Source organism: Apostichopus japonicus, chromosome 13 (assembly GCF_037975245.1).
Source record: "Apostichopus japonicus isolate 1M-3 chromosome 13, ASM3797524v1, whole genome shotgun sequence".
NCBI lineage: Eukaryota > Metazoa > Echinodermata > Holothuroidea > Aspidochirotida > Stichopodidae > Apostichopus > Apostichopus japonicus.
Window position 1 is genome coordinate 3,265,454 of NC_092573.1, and position 23,813 is coordinate 3,289,266.

The 23,813-nt window shown below is 35.1% G+C and overlaps 1 protein-coding gene across 1 annotated transcript; it reads right to left on the reverse strand.

Annotated features, from left to right (window-relative positions):
- Positions 1–55: 55 nt before the first annotated feature.
- On the reverse strand, positions 56–21,865 carry LOC139979013 (putative ammonium transporter 2). Its single transcript, XM_071989651.1, has 8 exons — positions 21,097–21,865; positions 11,782–12,408; positions 8,831–8,984; positions 8,283–8,354; positions 7,062–7,121; positions 6,255–6,331; positions 4,717–4,929; positions 56–1,687 (listed from the first exon to the last, which is right to left on the reverse strand). Exons 1-8 carry the CDS (start codon positions 21,719–21,721, stop codon positions 1,101–1,103), a joined length of 2,415 nt encoding a protein of 804 aa, XP_071845752.1. The 5' UTR covers positions 21,722–21,865; the 3' UTR covers positions 56–1,100.
- Between the last annotated feature and the right edge of the window lie 1,948 nt (positions 21,866–23,813).

The following is a 23,813-nucleotide window of genomic DNA, read 5'->3' on the forward strand; positions in this document are numbered from 1 at the left end:
ACTATTCAACACTATAGTCCTTCATAACGAAAGAAAAACATTTGGTTAGACGCTATAGATAGAAAACTAATTTATTACAAAATATACGGAACAGAAACCCCATAAAGAAATGAATAATTTACCCACCATTCTACCAAGAACGAAATTACAGTACTGGGATTAATCATATGTACATATATCGGTAGTAAATGAATATATATGATAGGATAGCCTGCATCACTATATTATAAAGGCCTAGCAATGTCCAATCATGAAAGGGATCAATATATTATGCATATTCACAACTTACATTTACATTTAACAAAAAAAAAGTCATGTTTAGATCATATTATCACAAACGTGTACAAATTAATTTCTTTTGAAGAAGTCGAAACACTTCTCTTTACATGTTATTGATAAAAATAAGTTGCTATAACGACACGAGATAACCAATGACTAACAACTTTGAACCAAGTTCGTCCTCTAATTTTAAGCCAAGTTTTCATATAGTCTCAATTTGTGTGTATCGGTTTCAATCGATAAGTATAAATGTATGTGTGACTTAATTGTCAAGAATAACTACGAATTAAGCTTTCACATCATAATATGAGCTAACATAACATGTTTTAAACCGTACGTGATATATACATTAAAACACAAAGGCAAAATAAAATGAAATGAAACATAAATCAAAATGAGAAACTTTCACGAATACTATCAACAAAAAACCCTGTAATGAAATTGAGAATAGTTCAACTTCCTTGACCGTTTCCTGGATCGTATGTGAAACTGAAAAAATATGACACAAGTGCAAAAAAATGGTTTTAATCTCGCTATAATTATGAATCTGCATACCATTAAAAAAACACGAACTAACGGTTACCTGTGCTGGCTGTCTGATCCTCTATATTTTTGTTTGCTTCCGATTGTGGCGAGAATATTGACCAGCACAGCACAAGGCCAGCACAAGGCCAGCACAAGGCCAGCACAAGGCCAGCACAAGGCCAGCACAAGGCCAGCACACGGCACATGCAATCAATTAATCACATTTAGTTCCTTCAGAAACATTACGAAAATGGCAACTTGGCGTGTTAACCAGCAGCGCCCTGTTTGCAAATGGCCTAACCGATAATTTCAATAACTTTAGCAGGTTGAGCTACTACATCCGGGTTACTATCCACAGTATTTGTCATTCCGAGCTGTACGGAGTAACTCAATGACATATCTACATTACTGCGGCCATTCGACTCCATCGTATTATGGTTACTAATTACGTTGACGACGTCATTTTCCGGAGCGACGTCGATTGTCTCCTGATGGTTTCTTCTACCCCTCCATGACCTTTTAAATGTCCTTTTGAAACCAAATGTTGAACTACCGCGGTCAACTATTTCTTCCTCTCCATTTAAAATCGCTTTCAAACGTGTTATCGATCTCCGGTAACTTTCTTTATTGGATTTATTGATCGCCATGATCACATTTCCGCGAACGTCCAACCACTCATGCGTCTCCTTAATGTAGGACCCATTCACGGAATGTTCCACTAAATCAGCTCCAAGCAGTTCTTCATGTAGAGGAACACGAAGTCCAATCGTCATATCGATAACTTTAAATATAATAAATGACAAAATGGCGGCCCATGCACTAACCACGACTACCACGAGAGACTGAACTCCGAGTAATCGAAAACCACCGCCTTTCAGAAGACCTGTTTATAGAGGAGAACATAACAAATAAATATGGTAAGACTGAGTAGGGAAATATTAAATAAAGCAGAATCTTGCTGCATATTGGTGGAGGGGTGGGGCGGGGGTGGGGAAAGGAACGATTAAAGGAGAGGAGTGCATTGAGGAGGGAAAGGAGAGAATAGAATCTATAGCGTTTAAAAATGCAAAATATATTGCTTTATTGTAAGAAACGGTAAAATATATTGCTTTATTTTAACGAAACTGTACAATATGTAGCAATTGTAAGAAACTGTACAATATATTGCTTTATTGTAAGAAACGGTAAAATATATTGCTTTATTTTAACGAAACTGTGATGTAGCAATTGTAAGAAACTGTACAATATATTGCTTTATTGTAAGAAACTGTACAATTATTGCTTTATTGTAAGGAACGGTACAATATATTGCTTTATTCTAAGGACCGATATAATTATTGCTTGATTGTAAGGAACTGTACAATATATTGCTTTATTCTAAGGAACTGTACAATATATTGCTTTATTGTAAGAAACTGTACAATTATTGCTTTATTGTAAGGAACGGTACATTATATTGCTTTATTCTAAGGACCGATATAATTATTGCTTGATTGTAAGGAACTGTACAATATATTGCTTTATTCTAATGAACTGTACAATATATTGCTTTATTGTAAGAAACTGTACTATATATTGCTTTATAACAAGGAACTGTACGATATATATAGTTTTATTCTAAGGAACTTTACAATATATTGCTTTACTGTTACAGTAAGGAATTGTGCGAGATATTGTTATTGTAAAGAGCTGTACAATGTGTTGTTATTGTAAGTAACTGTACGATATATTGCTATCGTAAGGAACTCTATATTACATGGATACTGTGAGAAACAACACAATCTATTTGAGGTAGGAATGAACTGTACAATATATTGCTTTATTGTAAGAAACTGTACTATATATTGCTTTATAACAAGGAACTGTACGATATATTGCTTTATTCTAAGGAACTGTACAATATATTGCTTTACTGTTACAGTAAGGAATTGTGCGAGATATTGTTATTGTAAAGAGCTGTACAATATGTTGTTATTGTAAGTAACTGTACGATATATTGCTATCGTAAGGAACTCTATATTACATGGATACTGTGAGAAACAACACAATCTATTTGAGGTAGGAATGAACTGTACAATATATTGCTTTATTTTAAGGAACCAGTAAGGAACGAACCGATTGTATTTTCTTCATCAATTTTGAATGAAAAAAATGATACTTTACTAAACTTATTATTAAGTTTAACTCGCGGGAAAAATCCCCACCAAAGAGAACGATATACGTATTCTTCAAATCTATCTTAATTCCCGCGTTTTCAAACCGATAATGTAAATACCTCCAAATCATTCTAACAAAACAACAGTCATAAAACATATGTTGGATTGTTTCCTTGTCAATGCCACAAAAAGTACACAGTCTATTATCTATGGCAATAATAATATTAAGATATTGATTAGTAGGGATGATCTGTGAAGTATTCTATATTGAATCCACCTTAGCTGTACGTCATTTGTATACAAAGAAATGGAACCGAGCAATATAAAGACCAAGAATCCTCTAAAACACTCAGGGTTTCACACCAATTCGAATCAGATTTATGTTTAAAGTCTGTCGAGTTCAACATTTGTCATAGACAGATTTACAGAACAAGTTACTATCACAAAGTGTGACATTAACAAAACTATTTACTGGATTATCAAGCTAAATGATCGGTATTTAAAAAGAAATCATTCCACGAGTATCTTATTGCAGCAATTATACCGTAATATTCAAGAAAGTTACACGCAACAGAACAAAATTTAACAAAGGGGTCAAAATTATAGAAAGAACCTTACTCATTAATCAAATCATTGATAAAAATAATTCCATTCTGAATCCATACAGGCTTATTATCAATCAAAATAGAGCTATTGTTCGAAATTGGCTGGTTAAGAATTAAATTATCATTGTTTAAAGAGTCAGGATGGCATAAACTATGAAAGAAACAAAAGGCTGACTGAAACACACCTTTCCAGTAAGGATTATGCCCCCTTTTATACATTAATTCAACATAGATATCCAACATTTGGAAAGATATAATCAATTGAAAGATTGACAACTTTGAAGATAAACATATGCAAAGTTATTATTCCTATTCCTTAATAAACGTGTCACGCAAGTTGTTTTAAGAGCTAATACATTTGTCGAAATATTGATCATATTTAGCCCACCATCTGAATAAATTACAAGAGTACACACTACTCCTATACTCTCCACTGACTCTAAATAATCTCAAGAAGGTTGGATTAAAATACTCTCTACTGACTCTACTGACTCTAAAATACTCTCTACTGACTCTTAATAAGGTCAAGAAGGTTGGATTAAAATATGCTGGTATATTTTATGCGACTATACGTACTTATAAGACTTCGTGGTTTATTATTAGTGGGATTCTATGCATAACTCTGTAATAACTAATATTTAATGCACTCAACAATATAAGGGCCGGGGTTGATTTAACTAACTGGTATAATTGTCAACACTGATATACAAATATCACGTTATATAGTTTGTAAAGCTATGTAATATTTGTTCAAACCACAAACAACCTGCCATAGGGAACTATATTTAAACGAAAGTTGAAATGAAATGGAATGGAATTATTGGAGAAACGGGGTCCGAATCCGTGGTCTTTAGGAATAAAAGTCATAACGTTTTTATGACGTCATAATAACGTCACGACAAAGTCTACAGAATAAGCAACGTTGTAGCATCCGTGTAGCTTTCATAATTGTTATAATGTGTTATATTAATTTATGATGATATTAACCAGACCAATGGTGGGTTGGGTGTTGATTAAATATAACTAATCATTAGGCAGGTATATCTCAATGGATAATTTACGGCAACCCAGAACGACACATGTACAAATATCTGTCAACTAAATGGAGAGAGAATATGAGGTGGGGTGGGGGATGCATGGCCATAACTTACCGTTGTATTTAAGAAGGTTTTCTAACTCGTCAGTTTCGCCAAAGAATCCAACTGCCAGCATCCCCCATACAGCGGCGACAAGATGAACTGGAACCACACCTACTGGGTCATCGATTTTCAGTTTTTCTATGACTGGAATACTAAGGCACGCTAGAAAACCTCCAATCGACCCCATTACTAGAGACTCCCAAGGTTTTGCTAAGGCACAGTAAGCTTCAATAAAACGAGAGATGACGTGAAAAAAAGTTTGATTTTTTTGTTGACAAATCTTAAAAATAAAAACAGAACACTTAAACTCTCAATATAGCCTCATCATGTTTTTTTTTCATTGGAAGAATAAATGGGTGTTACATATCAATACCATGAATTGACTGTATATCGTTTGAAGCCTGTTTGTTTAGCTGTAGTCATGGCGATATGTTAAGTGGAAGAATCTAAGTGGAATATATCAATGGAAACAATGGGTGGATTTCTTGCAATTCATATAATTGTAAGTGTACTTTAGAAGTTTATACTTCAAACATCAGAGTGTTTCATTTTTCATTTAGTGCAACAATCATTTACGAAATACCTCTTACCAAACAGCACATTAGACTTATGTCCTTGCTTGTTATGTGAAATGTACGAACGTAACACAATACATATGACAAGTAAAGGAAACAAGCAGAAGTCATGCGGCACTTAAAATTTCCCAGTTGATGACATCATCTTAGGTTAACAAAAATAATAAGCAATTAATGAATTTCATTCCATTCTTACAAAGTTTCGTCACCTAGAAACTTTTCTCCATGCTAGTATTAATGACACGTTTAAGGCCTCAAAAACGACTTTGAAAAATATTTGAAATGATACCTTAACAATAGTCAAGATATATATCACAGAGTTATGAATTTCAAATATGTGATAGCATATCGTAAAATTACAAACCAGAAAGTCGTTTTAAATATTAAGTTAGGTCGCAGGTATGTACAGCACCACACCCTACCACCATCCCACGAAATGACCATAGAGTGTCATAAATATGTAAATCATATTACATTATAAAGCTCGCTACTTTCCACTGCGATTGTTATCAATAGTCGCGATGACTGATGACAGGTCCAAACGGTTATTATCCCGCGATGGATACTATAATGACTAAAACATATTTAACGGTCATTTATCAATAGAAAGTACACTTGGCAAATGACAATTTTCCCCTCACTGTAGCAGACCATTAACTCAGGGCTATAGCCGACTGCTACATTAGCTGAACCAGGACGTTCTTTTCTTTTACGGTATCTTTGGGATGTAATTTAAAAGTCACCAGACCAAAATAATTAGCTAGCGAGTGATGTATGAAAATCAACATCAGTATATAGACTAGTCCTGAAATGAAGCTGTATTAAATAAGTATAGAGATTCATATAGGCCTACGTCTGTGTGCATATTGGATGTGTTAAGTGTATATGTATCACCTATGTTGCATTAATATTCTTGTTACGTTCAGGTCTACACCCATAGCTAACGGAGTTTAGACACATATGTCATTTACTTACCTGTTATCGAGACTAAGGCACCAAGAATCCCGTTAATGATATATGTCACATCAAATTTTCTCTTTTTGGTGACGTAGCTGTGAAGAAAATGCAAAAGATATCCACATTCGTAACTCAAATGACATTTGCTCACACAGGTCCATTTATCATCCAATTTAAAAAAAAAAGGTAACTCATCTTTTTTTTAGAAAAGCAAATATAATTAATGGTTTTAGATTTCGTATTGTGATGCCTCTTTATTGAAAGATAAACGAAAAAGACTTGATGGAGTCGTTGGAAGCTATAAAAAAGATGTAAATTTATAATACAACTTAAATCGGAAAAAATTGATCGTTTTAACTTCGGCAGCCCATGCAGACATCCCACATATTCGAATAGCTCATATACCTATAAAATGAAAACACTATATCTTCATCTGCTTCCAAGAAGTTTTTTAAAGCTTATTATTTATCTGTATTTTCTATTCGGTGTATAGTTCTAACATGCCATGAAATCACCGGGGTTCCGAACACATCAGTAAAGAATGTTTTAACACATGAAAAGTTGCAATCATTTCCAACTTCGTCCATTTTGTATGCAAATTTAGCTTTTATTGACAAGTGCTGTTACGGGACAAGCTGTGAGGTGATGTTTGGAATCATCAGTCTAATTTCTGAAGATTGATACCTTCTTTAGGTGTTCATTAGGAATTGCTAAGCTTACATAATAAGAAGGTTACTTTTGTGATCAAATATTTGCTTTACGTTACAAACAGGACAAGAATCCCTGAATTTTTAAATGCAAATCTTTAATAAATTATTCATTTACCTCAGCACAATTGCGGTAATGCCACCTCCAACGGATGCAAGAATGGTAGCGACTGCGGATCTGAAAAACAGAAAACAATCAATCAATCAATCAATCAATATGGCAGTCAATCCATCATCATAGTGATACAGTCATCCACCCACCCAACTATCAATCAACAAAGTATAGCAATCAACAAATCAGTCAGCCAATCATCTATCCATAGATTCACACACACACACATCCACCTCTCAATCAATCAATTAACCAATCAATCAATATGGCAGTCAATCCATCATCATAATTCATTGATTCAGTCATCCACCCACCCAAGTATCAATCAATAAAGTATAGCAATCAACAAATCAGTCAGCCAATCATCTATCCATAGATTCACACACACACACATCCACCTCTCAATCAATCAATTAACCAATCAATCAATATGGCAGTCAATCCATCATCATAATTCATTGATTCAGTCATCCACCCACCCAACTATCAATCAATAAAGTATAGCAATCAACAAATCAGTCAGCCAATCATCTATCCATAGATTCACACACACACACACTCCACCTCTCAATCAATCAATAAATCAATCAATCAATATGGCAGTCAATCCATCATCATAATTCATTGATTCAGTCATCCACCCACCCAACTATCAATCAATAAAGTATAGCAATCAACAAATCAGTCAGCCAATCATCTATCCATAGATTCACACACACACACACTCCACCTCTCAATCAATCAATAAATCAATCAATCAATATGGCAGTCAATCCATCATCATAATTCATTGATTCAGTCATCCACCCGCCCTACTATCAATCAATCAAGTATAGCAATCAAAAAAATCAGACAGCCAATCATCTGTTCATTGATTCAGTCACACGCACACACTCCACCTCTCAATCAATCAATAAATCAATCAATTAACCAATCAATTAATATGGCAATTAATCCATCATCATAAGTCATTGATACAGTCATTCACCCACATGCCTGTATTTAAATCATGTCTCCTATACACATTTTTCATGGTTAGATACTCATGAGAGGGTGGATTCTCCAGGGAATTACCCCCATCCCCTGTGGAGCTTCCGCTTCCTCTGTCTGATTTTGCAATGGAACTCAATTAATATACGTTCTTGTATGATAATCCAGAAATCTATATAAAACCACGTTCTTTGATTGTTATTTAAATCATTATATATGAAAGTAAAATATGCTCACCTTGTTGCTAACACCCATTTGTTATTAGCAATACCATACGTACTTCCACAGTTGAACCCCAACCAACCCCACCTAAACAAAATGCAAAATAGAGTTGAATAAAACATGTGAATACACTTAAGTTTACTATAGTATCGTATAGGAAATAAATAGTAACCAATAACAACAAAAGTGCATAAGCCGAGTCTCACTTAGCCTGCATGGTGTTCATGTGATGCATTATTAATAATAAAAAAAAAGGAACATGTAATATGCAGAATTTTTAAAACGGGGCACTTCTCACAAAGGGAGCATTATTATACTTAACGGAGCGCCATGATGTAGTATATAAACATTTAAATATATATATATATATATTATATATATTTATATATTTACGGGGTGCACTAAACAAGGTCATATCCTGATTTTAAGTAGCTAATGATATTTTCGAGGGGGTCGGTTGGGAGGGGGAGGGGCGGGGCATGCACAGCGGAAGGGAGATCATGGTATTACACTTGTATTCGTCTCATTTTCTACCCCTTTCGAAGATAGAAATATCTACTTACCACAACATGAAAAGACCAAGAACAGCGTTGGTTGGTGAACCCATTTCACTGACTAAACCTTTCTCATCTGAGTCAAAACGACCTGTCCTGGGACCTAGCATAATGGTTGCTACTAATCCGGTCACTCCACCGACAAGATGGACTGTTGAAGCTCCTATACAAAAAAAAAAAAATAGTCAAGTCTTACTTTGAAACACTATTCAACGTTAAAGGCTATGAGAATTGGTCCTACATTTATAAATTGTTAGAAAATTGGTAAAAGTGTCAAAAATACTCCCCTGGAGGTACCGATTTATCCCCAGACACAAGGGTGGGGGGGGGGGTGAGTTGCAGGGGTTCAACATTAAATGGCCAAGAGAGCGATAAATGTTCTTAGTGTGGCAGGAAATTGCTTGTTGAAGTTAGAACATGAGTGACCAATATTGGACTTTTTAGCATATTGGCGTTGGGGTAGGGGGGGGGGTGGGGATTTGTGGGAGGGGGAGAGGGATACTGATGACCTTTAAAGATGCTTTTCATATTAATGTGATACAATGCTCTGGTAACTTATACGAATGTTGAAGAAAACCTTCAACGTTCTGCGCTTTATGTCTTCAGCTTTGCTAACCTACGAATAGGCTTTCAACACTGCAGACGCTATTCCATTGGTTCAAAAGCAGTGAAGGAGGACGTATAGGCTGGCTCGGAGTTCTTGTCACCAATCTAGCAATATTATACCGTTCCACCCCCCCCCCCCGTGAAGGGGAGAGGGGGAAAACGGTTGGGTGGGTAATATGTAAGTACATAATGATGGAGCAAATAATGATTACGCCATTGTTCTTAGATGCCTTTAAACTTATGCTTTAACTTGTTATACAAGACAGGGACAAATACAAAAAGTGCATTGAACCTGACTGATTTAACGTAGAGTGTCTTTCTTACACTGTGTTTTTATTGTATTGTACACCGTCATTGCGTTCATTTGTGTATATATCTCTTAAGTAGGGATTGCAGAAGACATGACAACAATTATGGTAAGCTCTTGAAAATACGATGTGATCCGATTCTAGAAACTGAATGTAGACAAATTCGATACGCAGACTAAAAGACGGTTTAATGCTTCATATTGTGACCCTTAACTTTTCGCATAATGGCATGTAGGCATAATAGTATTGAAATAAAGTGAATTAGCCAGAACGTATGTTGAGAACGTAACCAGCTACTTTGATGAGACCAGAGAGAATACATTAATCGGCTACCCGTCTATTTCTACTTCTTACCTACACTTTTACAGACCTTACAAGCCGATTTTCACAGAGATTACAATACCTACTATAAATCTTAAAGTTTTGTAACCACAGTAAATATTGGATTGTGCTCAGGACAAATCTGATAAATCGGTAGCATGTGCTAATAGGTTTACATTAAGAAACTGAGGATAAGTGTAATCCCAACAAGTCCCAACAACTGGATTTTTTTTTGGAATTACACATATCCTGAGTTCTTACTATAATCCTAATGTAGCACCTGCTAATTATTTTTAAAGAGATCACTTTGTCACGTTTTGCCCGCATAAGAAGTATTTAACTTAAAAATGCCAGTCATGACGTTCTTCAGTGTAACTATGACGTCAGTGAAACCGACGAATCAAGTGTAGGGTGAGAAGTTACAAAGAAAGAAAGTCAAAATTATAAGGTTAAACAGTTTTAGGCTATAGAATCGTTACCATGGGAACACGGAGTAACCCGACTTAACTGACTAGGCATGCAATAATATGACACGTAAATGGTCCCGCCCGAATTTGTTTCTCGGGTTATTTGGTGATCTATACCAGCCTAGGTCGTAACCGCCAAATTCCACAGAGTAACTAAAACAATAGGGAAGTAATGGAAAAGAAGACATGCATTTGCGTCTGCTTGAGTTTACAAACGGTGATACGTAAAACAGCATGCAGGTATCGTAACGGAAAATACAACGATACATAAAGATAATCAGTTGACCATGTTAAAAATATATTTTTGTCCTCCATATATTCTACGTAATATACAAGATGTCACGTACAAGATCTTTCGGTGACCGTAGCTTTCTGAATGCTGCACCACGTTTATGGAACTCCCTCCCGGTTGAACATAGGGGTTTATATTATATTATTCATTTCAGGCGTTGTCTTAAAACTGTTCTTTTCTCTCAACTCTATTAGTTTTTGCACCTTTCAACACCCGTAAAGCGTATTGAACAACATTTGTTGGAGTCCGCGCTATATAAGACTAGTTATTATTATTTTAGGTAGAATTTTAGCGGTGATGTGTCATTGCTCAAAAAAAAAAAAGAAAAAAAAAAGAGAAAAAGGTACATATATAATCAAGAGCTACTTTAGTGTTTCCATATAACTATTCAAAGTTATTAAGATATTCAATATATCATATTTGTTATAATTATAAAACGTGGAACCCCCCTACTAAATCATTCCAAAAATTGCGTATCTTATAAAAAGCTTCCAAGACTGTCATATATGCAGTTTGTTAAAACATTAATGACTGATGGAAAGATTTTTTTTGAGAATCAAGTTTGTGTATCACAATTTGTTGCCGGTTGGTATACGAAATATTTCAAAGACGAAGCATAGCCGACTAATGGTAGGAAATAAATTTTTTTATGGAAACTTGAAGAAAATGTTTTCGATTTGGTTCTGTTAAACACAAGGGGTAGTTAAAGTTCCTAAGCAGGATACGCTAATGTCTTTTCTACATGAAATCAGTTTATTCATCCCACAATGTCATCTTGTAACATTTTGCTAAGAAATTTGTGGCTGCATTGCAAGACAGTTCGTACAAAATTTGCAGCCTAAGTGATGAATGTAGTTGGTCAAGCAGAGTAACGAATCGTTCAACATAAGTAACAGGAAGGATAGGCTTATGCTATCGATATATAGTTGTTTATACATTGCAATACCTTTAATATACGAAACTTACCAGCAATATCTAGGACCCCTAGTTCGTGAAACCAGCTTTTCTCAGTTCTCCACATCCAATGTGATGGGAAACAGTAAACAAGCGTATTGAAAATGGAAAAAATAATGTAAGCTTCAAGTTTAGTTCTTTCGGCCATTGATCCACTAACGATAGTCGTAGCGGTCGTAGCGAACGAAGTTTGGAAAAAGAATAGTGCAAAGACGTGACCGTCTTCGCCGCCGCCTTTATCTGAATCCAGAAAGAAATTTGTCAAGCCCATAAATTGATTAGATTTACCTTCGACCCAAACACTGAAACCAAATCCTACCATCCAATAACTTAGTCCACCAAATAAGACATCCACTGCGTTTTTAATCATGATGTTGACTTCATTTTTATCAGAAACACTCCCTGATTCTAGTAATCCGAATCCAGATTGCATTGTGAATATAATGAACGCGCTGGTTAGTATCCATGTAGCGTCATCCCATTGAATCTGCTCAAAACCACCGATATTAGTTTTATCTTCTTCAAAGTTTCCAGTTAGCTCATCTGCTTTGGTCAATGTGAATCCTTCCCCTCTGGCACTGACGCGTGAAACATCCGTAACATTTTGGATCATGTTTGTAAGCGTTGCCGCCATGTTGTCTTATCCCCAACGATGTTGAAGTATGTTTCTTACTGCGCATCACAAAACCAGCAATGTCCTACGTTAAGACACAGAGTTACAAAACTACGGTATAGGCTATACCATCAACAAGTTTACGTCGATATCGGTATATCACAACACTGGGTAATAATTCCATATCAGCTGTCATACCCTGCGGTACTGATATGGCCAAACTTGAAACACATCTCTTTGCAATAATTACATGTCCAGGTATTATCAAGTTGAGCTGACATAAATGCAACTACTTGCACGTAAAATAAAACGAAAAAAAGAAACATAACTAGTGAAACAAAAATATAACACAAACAGAAATAAATGCCGGTTATAGAGTGATTGGAATGTCGAATACTGTTGATATCACTACCATGTATATTTGCTCAACATTAAATTAAAGGAAATATTAATAATGTCTGCTTCTTTGTTCGAATGTGTACTTCTTTGTTATTTGGTTGACGAAGATGTGAGATTGAAATATAGATGTCGAAGTTCTTGATTCACTTTTCTGATTAATTGACTGGTCTTTAAATCTAAAGTCTCTAAAGTCTTATTAATAACGTTAAATGAAAAAAAAATGAAGATCAAGTAAAAAGGCATAAAGGATGCAATATAATTAAATTAATCATTTTGAGACTGAAAAATAACAAATGACAGCGTTAATAATTTAGTAAATAATCTTCGGTATATGAGGAATTACTGGTGTAATTTGGAGCAGAACGAGCGAAGTTTAGATTTGGAAACAGTGTGCATTAATCAAGTATCCTAACAGCAAAGATTTGTGCTACTCGGTTTTAACAGCGGAATAATATATGTTATCATACATTACTAATGCAGTACACATCAGTGTGTACAATAATGAATGAAAGTATACATTTTAATCATATATCCATTTGATTTTAGTCTTAATGCACTCATTAAGACTAGTGATTAATTTGATTTTTTAATGTCGTGAGTATCGATTACGGTAATTGTCTTGAAAATATGCTCTTTGTGACGTCATCAGTTATATTCATGTCAGGAGAATGCACAGTTTTGTCAGTGAAATGATGTTTAACGTAAATGATTACTGCAGAAACGTTACATATAATACATTCCGTTACGAGCAATGTTAATGCTAGCGGGTTATATGTTAATAATTCTAAATGATAAAGTTAAGCAATGGATGACTTGTTAATCAAAGTGACTGGAGTACCTAAGTAGCAAAAAGGTTACACTATGCACCTCCCCCTTCCCATTCTCACAAATGAAAATAGAGATAAAAGTAAAAAGCGAAGCTAATTACCCACGTGGTAATTGCTCATTTGATGGTCGTGCCAAGACTTGAAGATGACTGGCCGGGCAGACACATTCACTTCTATCTTGGAAGGCCCAGATTCTGTCCACACACGTATTTCACCATTCAATCCGAAGCCACCCAAATTTTGGACCTAATCTTGCTCTTCCACCGAGCGTCTTGGCATCGGGAGAGCTGGAAGCCCTCTATCTAACCACGAATTGCACACCTAGGTACGCCCATACTCAAGCAGTCGCATTTGGGGGAATTTGTGGCAACATCACACTCGCACGACCAATTAAGTTAGAGTTCACGCTATACATACCTGTATTATCGAAATGAATTCATTTATATGTAATGCGAAAATGTCTTAATTTAACATGTTTTAGATTCACTTTTTCCTTATGATGACACTTGGGAAATATTTCCCCCTAATTCAGAATGTCTGCACTGCCCCATTCAACTATCTGCCGCTTGGGTGTTTCTTTTTGCTGGTGTTAACGGTTTTTACCCCCATGGTTTCCCAGTTTTAAACAAGTGGGACAGTTAATAATTACAAAGGGGTATAAATAAAACAAACTGGAACTGAGATTTAAGTAAAGAGCAATTCCATATGATATACTTTGAAAGAGAATTAAGAGGTCATTATAAATGATGTACAGGACGATGCAGGATGATACTTTGATACAATTATATCCTGTTTGTTCAAAGTGAAGATATTTCAATCCCTACGCGTAAATTGTTAATTCCAAAAGGTTAAAGGTTATACGATGATTTACAATATGTAAATATGACTATAATCGCGAGTCACCACAGTAAATGACACTGTATAATATACATCACACAAGGTCCACAACTCAGTTTTAAGGGTTATAGTAACCCCTATATAGGCATTTGCGGACCCTAGAAATAGTCAAGGGTCAGCTTCATGAATTTATGACAAAATGATGTAACAAAACTGTGTTATTGTGTATGTTTTAAATAATCATAGTATACCTTTATATTATAACGGTTACATCTTTTATGTAATCTTCCTATTTATGTTTTATTTTTTCATATTATTATCAGTCTTAATCCTCCTTTCAGACACCCGATACACACAGAGAATACGGTAACTCCTGCACATCTTTACGATTTGTACCAAAGTAAAAGTGGATCGTGCTATGAATAGGTAACATGTGCTATTGGGATTACAGCAAGAACTGAGAATATGTATAATCCCAACAAATCCAGTTTGATGCATTTGTTGGGATTACACATTTCCCTAGTTCTTACTGTAAACCTAATAACACATGCTACCGATTTTATCAGATTTGTCAGCACAATTCAGTTTTGACTGTAATTTTAAGATTAACAGTAGCTACAGTAATCTCTGTGTGAATCGGTTGTCTCAGATCAATCAATCTGATAACTTGTTGCGCAACGCTGAAATGGACCGCAATGTACATTTTCAACGTATATTTGAAATTATCATCGTGCAGTTTGATACTATCATCCTGTCTTTTGATATTATCATTGTGTTTTTCGATACCATCATCGTGCGTTTTGATTTGATATTATCATCGTGTATTTATTTTAATCATCGTGTATTCTGATATTATCATCGTGTTTATTTATGATTATCAGCGTGTATTTTGATATGATCAGCGTGTATTGCCATCATGCACTTTATTATCATCACTGGACATGTACTTTTATAATCATGTCTATGGTTTGGAGAGCCTTCGACAATTCATCACGTAACAGCTTATTTCGGTTACATGAATATATATGGGTGTGCAACGTCTATTATGTCTGTATGTGTTGTTGAAGATATAGCAATGATACGCCAAGCGGGTTATATGTTAATTATTCTAAATGATAAATTAAGCAATGGAGGACTTGTTAATCAAACTAACTGGAGTACCTAATAGCAAAAGGTTACACTATGCACCAACCACCCTCCCACTTCCCATTCTCACAAATGAAAATAGAGTGAAAAGTAAAAAGCGAAGCTAATTACCCACGTGGTAATTGCTCATTTGATGGTCGTGCCAAGACTTGCAGATGACTGGCCGGGCAGACACATTGACTTCTATCTTGGAAGGCCCAGAGTCTGTCCACACACGTATTTCACCATTCAATTCGAAGCCACCCAAATTTTGGACCTATTCTTGCTCTTCCACCGAGCGTCTTGGCATCGGGAGAACTGGAAGCCCTCTATCTAACCACAAGTTGCACACCTAGGTACGCCCATACTCAAGCAGTCGCATTTGGGGGAATTTGTGGCAACTGCACACTCGCACGACCGATTATAAATGTTAGAGTTCACGCTATACATACCTGTGTTATCGAAATGAATTCATTTATATGTAATGCAAAAAAGTCTTAATTGAACTTGTTTTAGAATCACTTTTTCCTTATGATGACACTTGGGAAATATTTCCCCCTAATTCATAATGTCTGCACTGCCCCATTCAACTATCTGCCCCTTGGGTGTTTCCATTTGCTGGTATTAACGGTTTTCACCCCCATGGTTTTCCAGTTTTAAACCATTGGGACAGTTAATAATTACAAACGGGTATAAATAAAACAAATCGGAACAGAGATTTCAGTAAAGAGCATTTTCCTATAATATGCTTTGAAAGAGAAATTAAGAGGTCATTATAAATGAATTACAGGACGATGCAGGATGATACTTTGATACAATTATATCCTGTTTGTTCAAAGTGAAGATATTTTAATCCCTACGCGTAAATTGTTCATTCCAAAAGGTTATAGGTTATATGATGATTTACAATATGTAAATATGACTATAATCGCGAGTCACCACAGTAAATGACACTGTATAATATACATCACACAAGGTCCACAACTCAGTTTTAAGGGTCATAGAGGCATTTGCGGACCCTAGAAATAGTCAAGGGTCGTTTTCATGAATTTATGACAAAATGATGTAACAAAACTGTGTTATTGTGTATGTTTTAAATAATCATAGTATACCTTTATATTATAACGGTTACATCTTTTATGTAATCTTCCTATTTATGTTTTATTTTTTCATATTATTATCAGTCTTGATCCTCCTTTCAGACACCCGATACACACAGAGAATACAGTAACTACTGCACATCTTTACGATTTGTACCAAAGTAAAAACTGGATCGTGCTATGAATAGGTAACATGTGCTATTGGGATTACAGTAAGAACTGAGGATATGTATAATCCCAACAAATCCAGTTTGATGCATTTGTTGGGATTACACATATCCTTAGTTCTTACTGTAAACCTAATAGCACATGCTACCGATTTTATCAGATTTGTCAGCACAATTCAGTTTTGACTGTAATTTTAAGATTAACAGAAGCTACAGTAATCTCTGTGTGAATCGGTTGTCTCAGATCAATCAATCTGATAACTTGTTGCGGAACGCTGAAATGGACCGCAATGTACATTTTCAACGTGTATTTGAAATTATCATCGTGCAGTTTGATACTATCATCCTGTTTTTTAGATTATCATCGTGCATTTTGATACGATCATTGTCTTTTTTCGATATCATTGTCGCGTATATTTAATATTATCATCGAGTATATTAAATGTTATCATCTTTACTTTCATATTATCATCGAGTATTTTGATAGTGTCATCGTTTATTTTGATTTAACTATCGTGTATATTAAGTATTATTATCGTGAATGTTTAATATTATCATTGTGTATTTTGATATTATTATAGTGTATTTTGATATTATCATCGAGTATTATGATATTATTATCGAGTATTTTGATAGTGTCATCGTTTATTTTGATTTAACTATCGTGTATATTAAGTATTATTATCGTGAATGTTTAATATTATCATTGTGTATTTTGATATTATTATAGTGTATTTTGATATTATCATCGAGTATTATGATATTATCATCGAGTATTGTGATATAATCATCGAGTATTGTGATATAACTATCGTGTATATTAAGTATTATTATCGTGAATGTTTAATATTATCATTGTGTATTTTGATATTATTATAGTGTATTTTGATATTATCATCGAGTATTATGATATTATCATCGAGTATTGTGATATTATCATCGTGTATTTTGATATAACTATCGTGTATATTTAGTATTATTATCGTGTATATTGATATTATCATGATGATTTGATATTATCATCGTGTTTGTATATATTATCATCGTGTTTATTTATGATTATCATCTTGTATTTTGATATGATCTGCGTGTATTACCATCATGCACTTTATTATCATTACTGGACATGTATTTATATGATCATGTCTGTGGTTTGGAGAGCTATCGACAGTTATCACGTAATAGCTTATCTCGGTTACATGAATATATATGGGTGTGCAACGTATATTCTCGAGCACTTCTCTTCCTGGTTGACGGTCTTTTGTGTACGTAAGTGGAAGTAAGTTATGAAATAGTTTCTAACGTTGCGAAGCAGACGGTGCTCCGTACTTCTACACAGGCGCCTTGATTTTTTTTATCGTCAAAATTTATTTTCGCGGAACTGTTACCAACAATTAACTGGTTGAACTTAGCTATGGATTTGAATAATTCATAAAGTATCTGTCAACAGTTATGAAGAACGACCGACATATTCGAAATACATGCCAATATCAGTTTTACAAATGTAAAGGAACACAAGTATAGGCCACAATAGCAACCTGAAAACATACGGTGTTAATCAAATCATGAATGTTTTAATATTTGCGCTTCACTGAAAAGCAATGATATATTGATGGTAGCCAGTGATCAATTGTGGCGTTTACCATATAATAAGTATCCAGATAAAACTAAAAAGAATGTATCCAACCATGGGGAGGGGGAGGGGAGTTTTGGTTTATGGTTTTGTCCACCATTGAGCGTTGTTTAATGAATGCTTAGAATAATACAAGCATATTTAAAATAATAGTAAAATCCATGCCAGCATTGCTTGATAACTTGTTATCAGCGTGGCCTTCATAGCACCCTGCAGATAACGAAGCACAAGGCTTTTTCTTCTGATAATTTTTGCAGCATATGTTGTAGTTTGTCCACTCCTCAAAGATAAATGGAGACAGATATTCAAGCAACACCCAGTAAAGTATCAGCTACAGTAAGCAATGGAAATATGTGCAGGACAATATTGATGAAAAAGTTTAAACCATTTCTTTATTTGCTAACGTTATTTAGTCACACACTCCAATTGAATATACAATTTCAACAATTTGAAGTGCCTGCTGCATACTAATTAAGACACTTGATCTCCTTTGCAATGCACTCTGTTACGTAACTGTGTATTTAAGTACACCCATCTGAAAATCGGCTCATTGGCAATAGAACAGAGCTTACATTCCTTATTGTTCGTACTGTGCTTTTTGTATTATAGCGTGTATCACGTCAGCCAGCGCCGACAATAACCACAGAAATGAATACATAGAAAACCACTTCCGGCTTGTCGCTTGCAGCAATTTGAAGATTTTACGCAAAGTCTTAACGTTAGGCAATGAAGTGCCCAATCGACTTTCCAGATAGTAAGAAATTCCTAAACTAATTAAATAAATTAACAGAATACATAGAATATTGTGAGACACTTATCAGTTTGTATGTATGCAGAATGTTTTTATTTAGAAAAAAACAAAATAGTTTGTTGCTGCTCGATTTGTACTGCTGACACGTAACAACGCTTAACAGTTATATATACGGTAGCATATATACTGCACGCTTAAAGGGAGTGAAGACTCGCGCACAAAGAGACGTCTGATGCTGGTAATCTGACCTAGTTTCGAATGAGGTGTAACAGAAGTGTTAGACACCACTATCAATCCCAGAAAATACACACACAGCTTGCTACCTTTGGTAATTAGACACTAGTGTACAGTCAATACATACAGCTACGGTCAATACCCACAACACAGCGTACACAGCAGCGATGGACATCTCGGGTCCAGATAAAAGATATCACGTTTCATTACTGTCTGCATTTTGTAGCAACAAGAAAACAACTTCACTTGCAAGCAACGGAAAGTTAACTTTTATTCAGAGGGCGGCACGCGGTTTGGGACGAGTCTTCAATGCCTTTAACGACGTTTTCAAGGTGCCAAGAAACTGATATGTGACTTTTAACTGAACAAATAATATACAACTCGTAGGATGTTACCGAAGTTTACATCGATCAGTATTAGTTTACTGAGTCTATCCTCTGGCCCTTAGCCAGGCTGGGGCCCAAGGGGCATGTCCTCTCCACATTCAGACTATAATGTTCTCTCACCGCCCCACCCCCTTAGGTTTGCCCACCAACATGTGAACAACACCTGCACAAGTGACAGCACATGAGTATTGTATCCCTCCTTTAAATTCTCCATACGTTTTTCCTGATGAATTTCGGAAAACAAACTTCCGAAGCAGATTCAATGTTTCTTATTCTAAATGCACTCTGACCAGGTGGGTTTAATGAAGAAAAGCTGTCGCAATTGAAAGAAAGAAATTTATTTTCTGTTGCGCGAGTCATTGTTTTGGGAGTATCACGATGGCTCGAGTTATCTTCAAATAGCTGCTAAGAAGGTGCGATATGACTTCTATGCATTCATTCCTGTGACAATAACATCAAACTTCCTTGTTATGCTCCTTCCCACTCTCGTTGCTGGCTTATAAACATAGGATTCTTTGGCACTTGTGATCATAAATACTAGAGGCCTGGGGTACAGACGGGGAGTGGGGGTGGGGGGGGGGGGGTGAGCGTTCATTAAATATTGAAGCAAAACATCAAATAAATATGTTAGTGTGCTTCTAGGACATCACACTTTGTTTGCTTCCAATTCACTTGTACTGCTAAAACGAGTCAACTTTTATTGTTGTTATCTCGAGAACGGTACATATAGGATTTGATTGCAAAATGTCACTAGGACGATTGGAATATTTTTCTCTTTCCATCTGTCAAAATAAAATTTCCCTCTAAATAGTATCCTTTTAATTTGTGAATTGAACAATCCTCAATGTTCCTCAATTTCTCTGAATAAAATGGATGGTCTTGAACTCCAAGGAAGTCTTTTTGTCAACTTTGATAATTTTTCTTGTAAAAATTGTTAAAAAGAATATTGACAAACATTGAGTTCTAAAGTAAAGTGATCGTTAAAAAGGACAAAAACAAACGGCAAACGGCAAATAAACAAACAAACAAATAGAAACTGGCCCGATGACCAATCTTTAAAACAAAACAAACATTTTTTGTTAATGATTTTAATTATTATATAATAATTAAAATCATTACATATATATCTCAACAATATAAGAAGTCATAACTTGATACTTCTTATATCAAGTCATTATAACAATTTAATTCTCTTTTTAACAATAATACTTGATACAAATACATACTACAAAATAAAATTGACAAGATTACTCACCCGCGAGGTCTATTGCTCCCATCTGGTAAAACCAATTCTCTTCACTCCTCCAAAGCCAATGAGCTGGGAAACAGTAAACAAATGTATTCAACATGGAGAAGATGACATAAGCCTCTAGCTTCGTTCTTTCCGCCATTGACCCACTGACGATAGTTGTAGCAGTAGTAGCGAAAGACGTCTGGAAGAAGAAGAGGGAGAAGATTTGTCCGCTATGAATATGGTCGACAGCGGCGTCCAAAAAGAAATTACTGACGCCTGAAAACTGGTTCGATTCTCCGTCGATCCAAATGCTAAAACCGAACCCAAACATCCAATAACTGAGCCCTCCAAACAAGACGTCCACCGTATTTTTGATCATAATGTTGACCTCATTTTTAGAGGAAACACTTCCGGATTCCAAGAGTCCGAAACCAGATTGCATCGTAAAGATGATGAAAGCGCTCGTTAATATCCACGTAGCGTCATCCCAATTGAGTGATTCTATCCCCCCGCTATCCTGTACCTCCGGCATCTGTGATAGGGGGCCGTTTGTGGTACTATTAAATATCTCCGACATCTGAGATAGGGGGTCCTCTGTGGTGCTACTATCAGTAACCAGATCGAAACCGGTGGTAACGTTAGACATAACTGAACTTTTCGGCGATAGTGAAAGTTAGAGAGATGTACCCGGCAATGTTGAACGGTTGCGGGAAGAATTGGTAATGGTTTATAGTAAAAGCATACTCGAGTATATACGCAATTATAGTCACAAGAGCGAAGTAACATAAGGTTGCGGGTATACGGATTCGGCTGATCAAATTCACCACTGGTCAAAGAGGTTTCTGACAGCTTTAGGTAGAATAGTAGTGGTTAAATCCCTTTTGTTGCCAAACTTGAACCATCTCGTTCTTTCACTTCCAACCCCAAGTAAAGAAATTATCAAGGAGATTAATTTCAAGTTTGAAAACTTTGTATGGTGAGGTAAAGTGGATAGGATCAGTAGAAATCAAAAGGTGGTGCTGGCATGATTCAATTTGAACCTTTCGAGAAGGCACTTAAGTTTACTTGGATTCGTAGATTGCTTAAATACAACATTGACAGTAAGGTGTATACTTTATATAAAGTTAATACTCCTAATTGTAATCTTGATTACTCTTCTGGTACTTATTGGGATAGCGTCATTATAGAAAGTAAAAATACCTTTTGGAAAAGTGTTTTTTCAGTCTGGAAGGATTTCACCGTTTCGCTCAACCCCCAAAATATTCATGATGTTTTAAGTTCCAGTATTTGGCACAATGAAAAAAATAAGGTGGGTAATATATGCATTTTTTATAACGATTGGCAAAGACATGGTATATTATATGTTAACGATCTGATAAACTCTAAGGGTGAGTTCTTATCTGCTGAGGAGATTTATACAAAATATGATGTGAGAACAAATTTTCTCCACTTGCATAGTATTAAAAAGGCAATAGAGAAATCCCTTTCTGGTCTTTTAGGCCAGAGAAATAATTCTCTTGCACTCCCATTTCAAGGCTTTCATATAAAAACTGTTCTTATGGATCCAAAAGGGTGTAAAAGGTTTTATAATATTTGATTAACAAATAATAAGGTCCAATATAAATGTATTCACAAATGGAACATGCTCTTGTCCCCACTTCTTTCTGAAGTAGATTGGTATAAGGTGTGCTCATACAACTGGAAATGTACTTCTGAGGTGAAGCTTCGTTGGTTCCAATTTCGTCTTCTTAACAGAATTTTAGGGACAAATACTCTCATGGTTAAAATTGGCAAAACCAATGATCCATTGTGCACTTTTTGTGGTGTGGCAGATGAGAGTTTAATACATTTATTTTGGGAATGCGGCTACACCCTGGAAGTATGGAGGGATTTTCAAAACTGGGTTCAAATCAAATTGAATATCAATATTGCAGTTAGTAAAGAGCTTGTTCTGTTTGGAAATTATTTGTACAAAGACTATGTGTTTAATAACATCCTTCTGGTTCTGAAATTTTGTGTTTACAAAAGTAAGGTTAAAAAAGAGAAACCTTCCTTTAGCTATGGTAAAATTGATCTAAAGAATTTTTATCTAAAAGAAAAGTTTATGTATCAAACTAATTGTAAGCAAAATGCTTTTGATATCAGATGGCATAACTGGAAATCTTTATTTAAAGTTTAATGATTTATTGGTTGTTGTGGATAATATTGACTAATGGTCATAAAGTATATGTTAATATGAACTGTACATTGTTTGGATACTTGATGGAATGATCATAAAAAATTTAAAAAAAAAGAGCAAATGCGAAGTAACATAAGGTTGCGGGTATACGGCACGATGTATAATTAGATACGGTATCGTTCCTTGCAACGTTTTCGGAATGTTGATTTAAACCTTCAACGGGGAAATGAAATTAACAAAATATGTGTTAAATATCTATCTTTTTTTATAATGCTCATTCACATAATCCGCAATTCATGCAGATGACTTTTTCGACAAATTAGTGTTTGTAAATGGACTCTTTTAATATTGAGTATAGACAAAGGAGCGGGCCATTAATGAATTCGATTCGTCACCTTGACAACAACTGAAAAATATAATTTTCAACTTTTTTCATCACCATTTACAATGGAATGGAATAGTCTATGTAATGACCAATATTGTCCGTGGATTTTAGTACCGTTAAAAATCTTCATTGTTTTTGTTTTTAAATTAACACAAAAAACTTCTAAAACTGCAT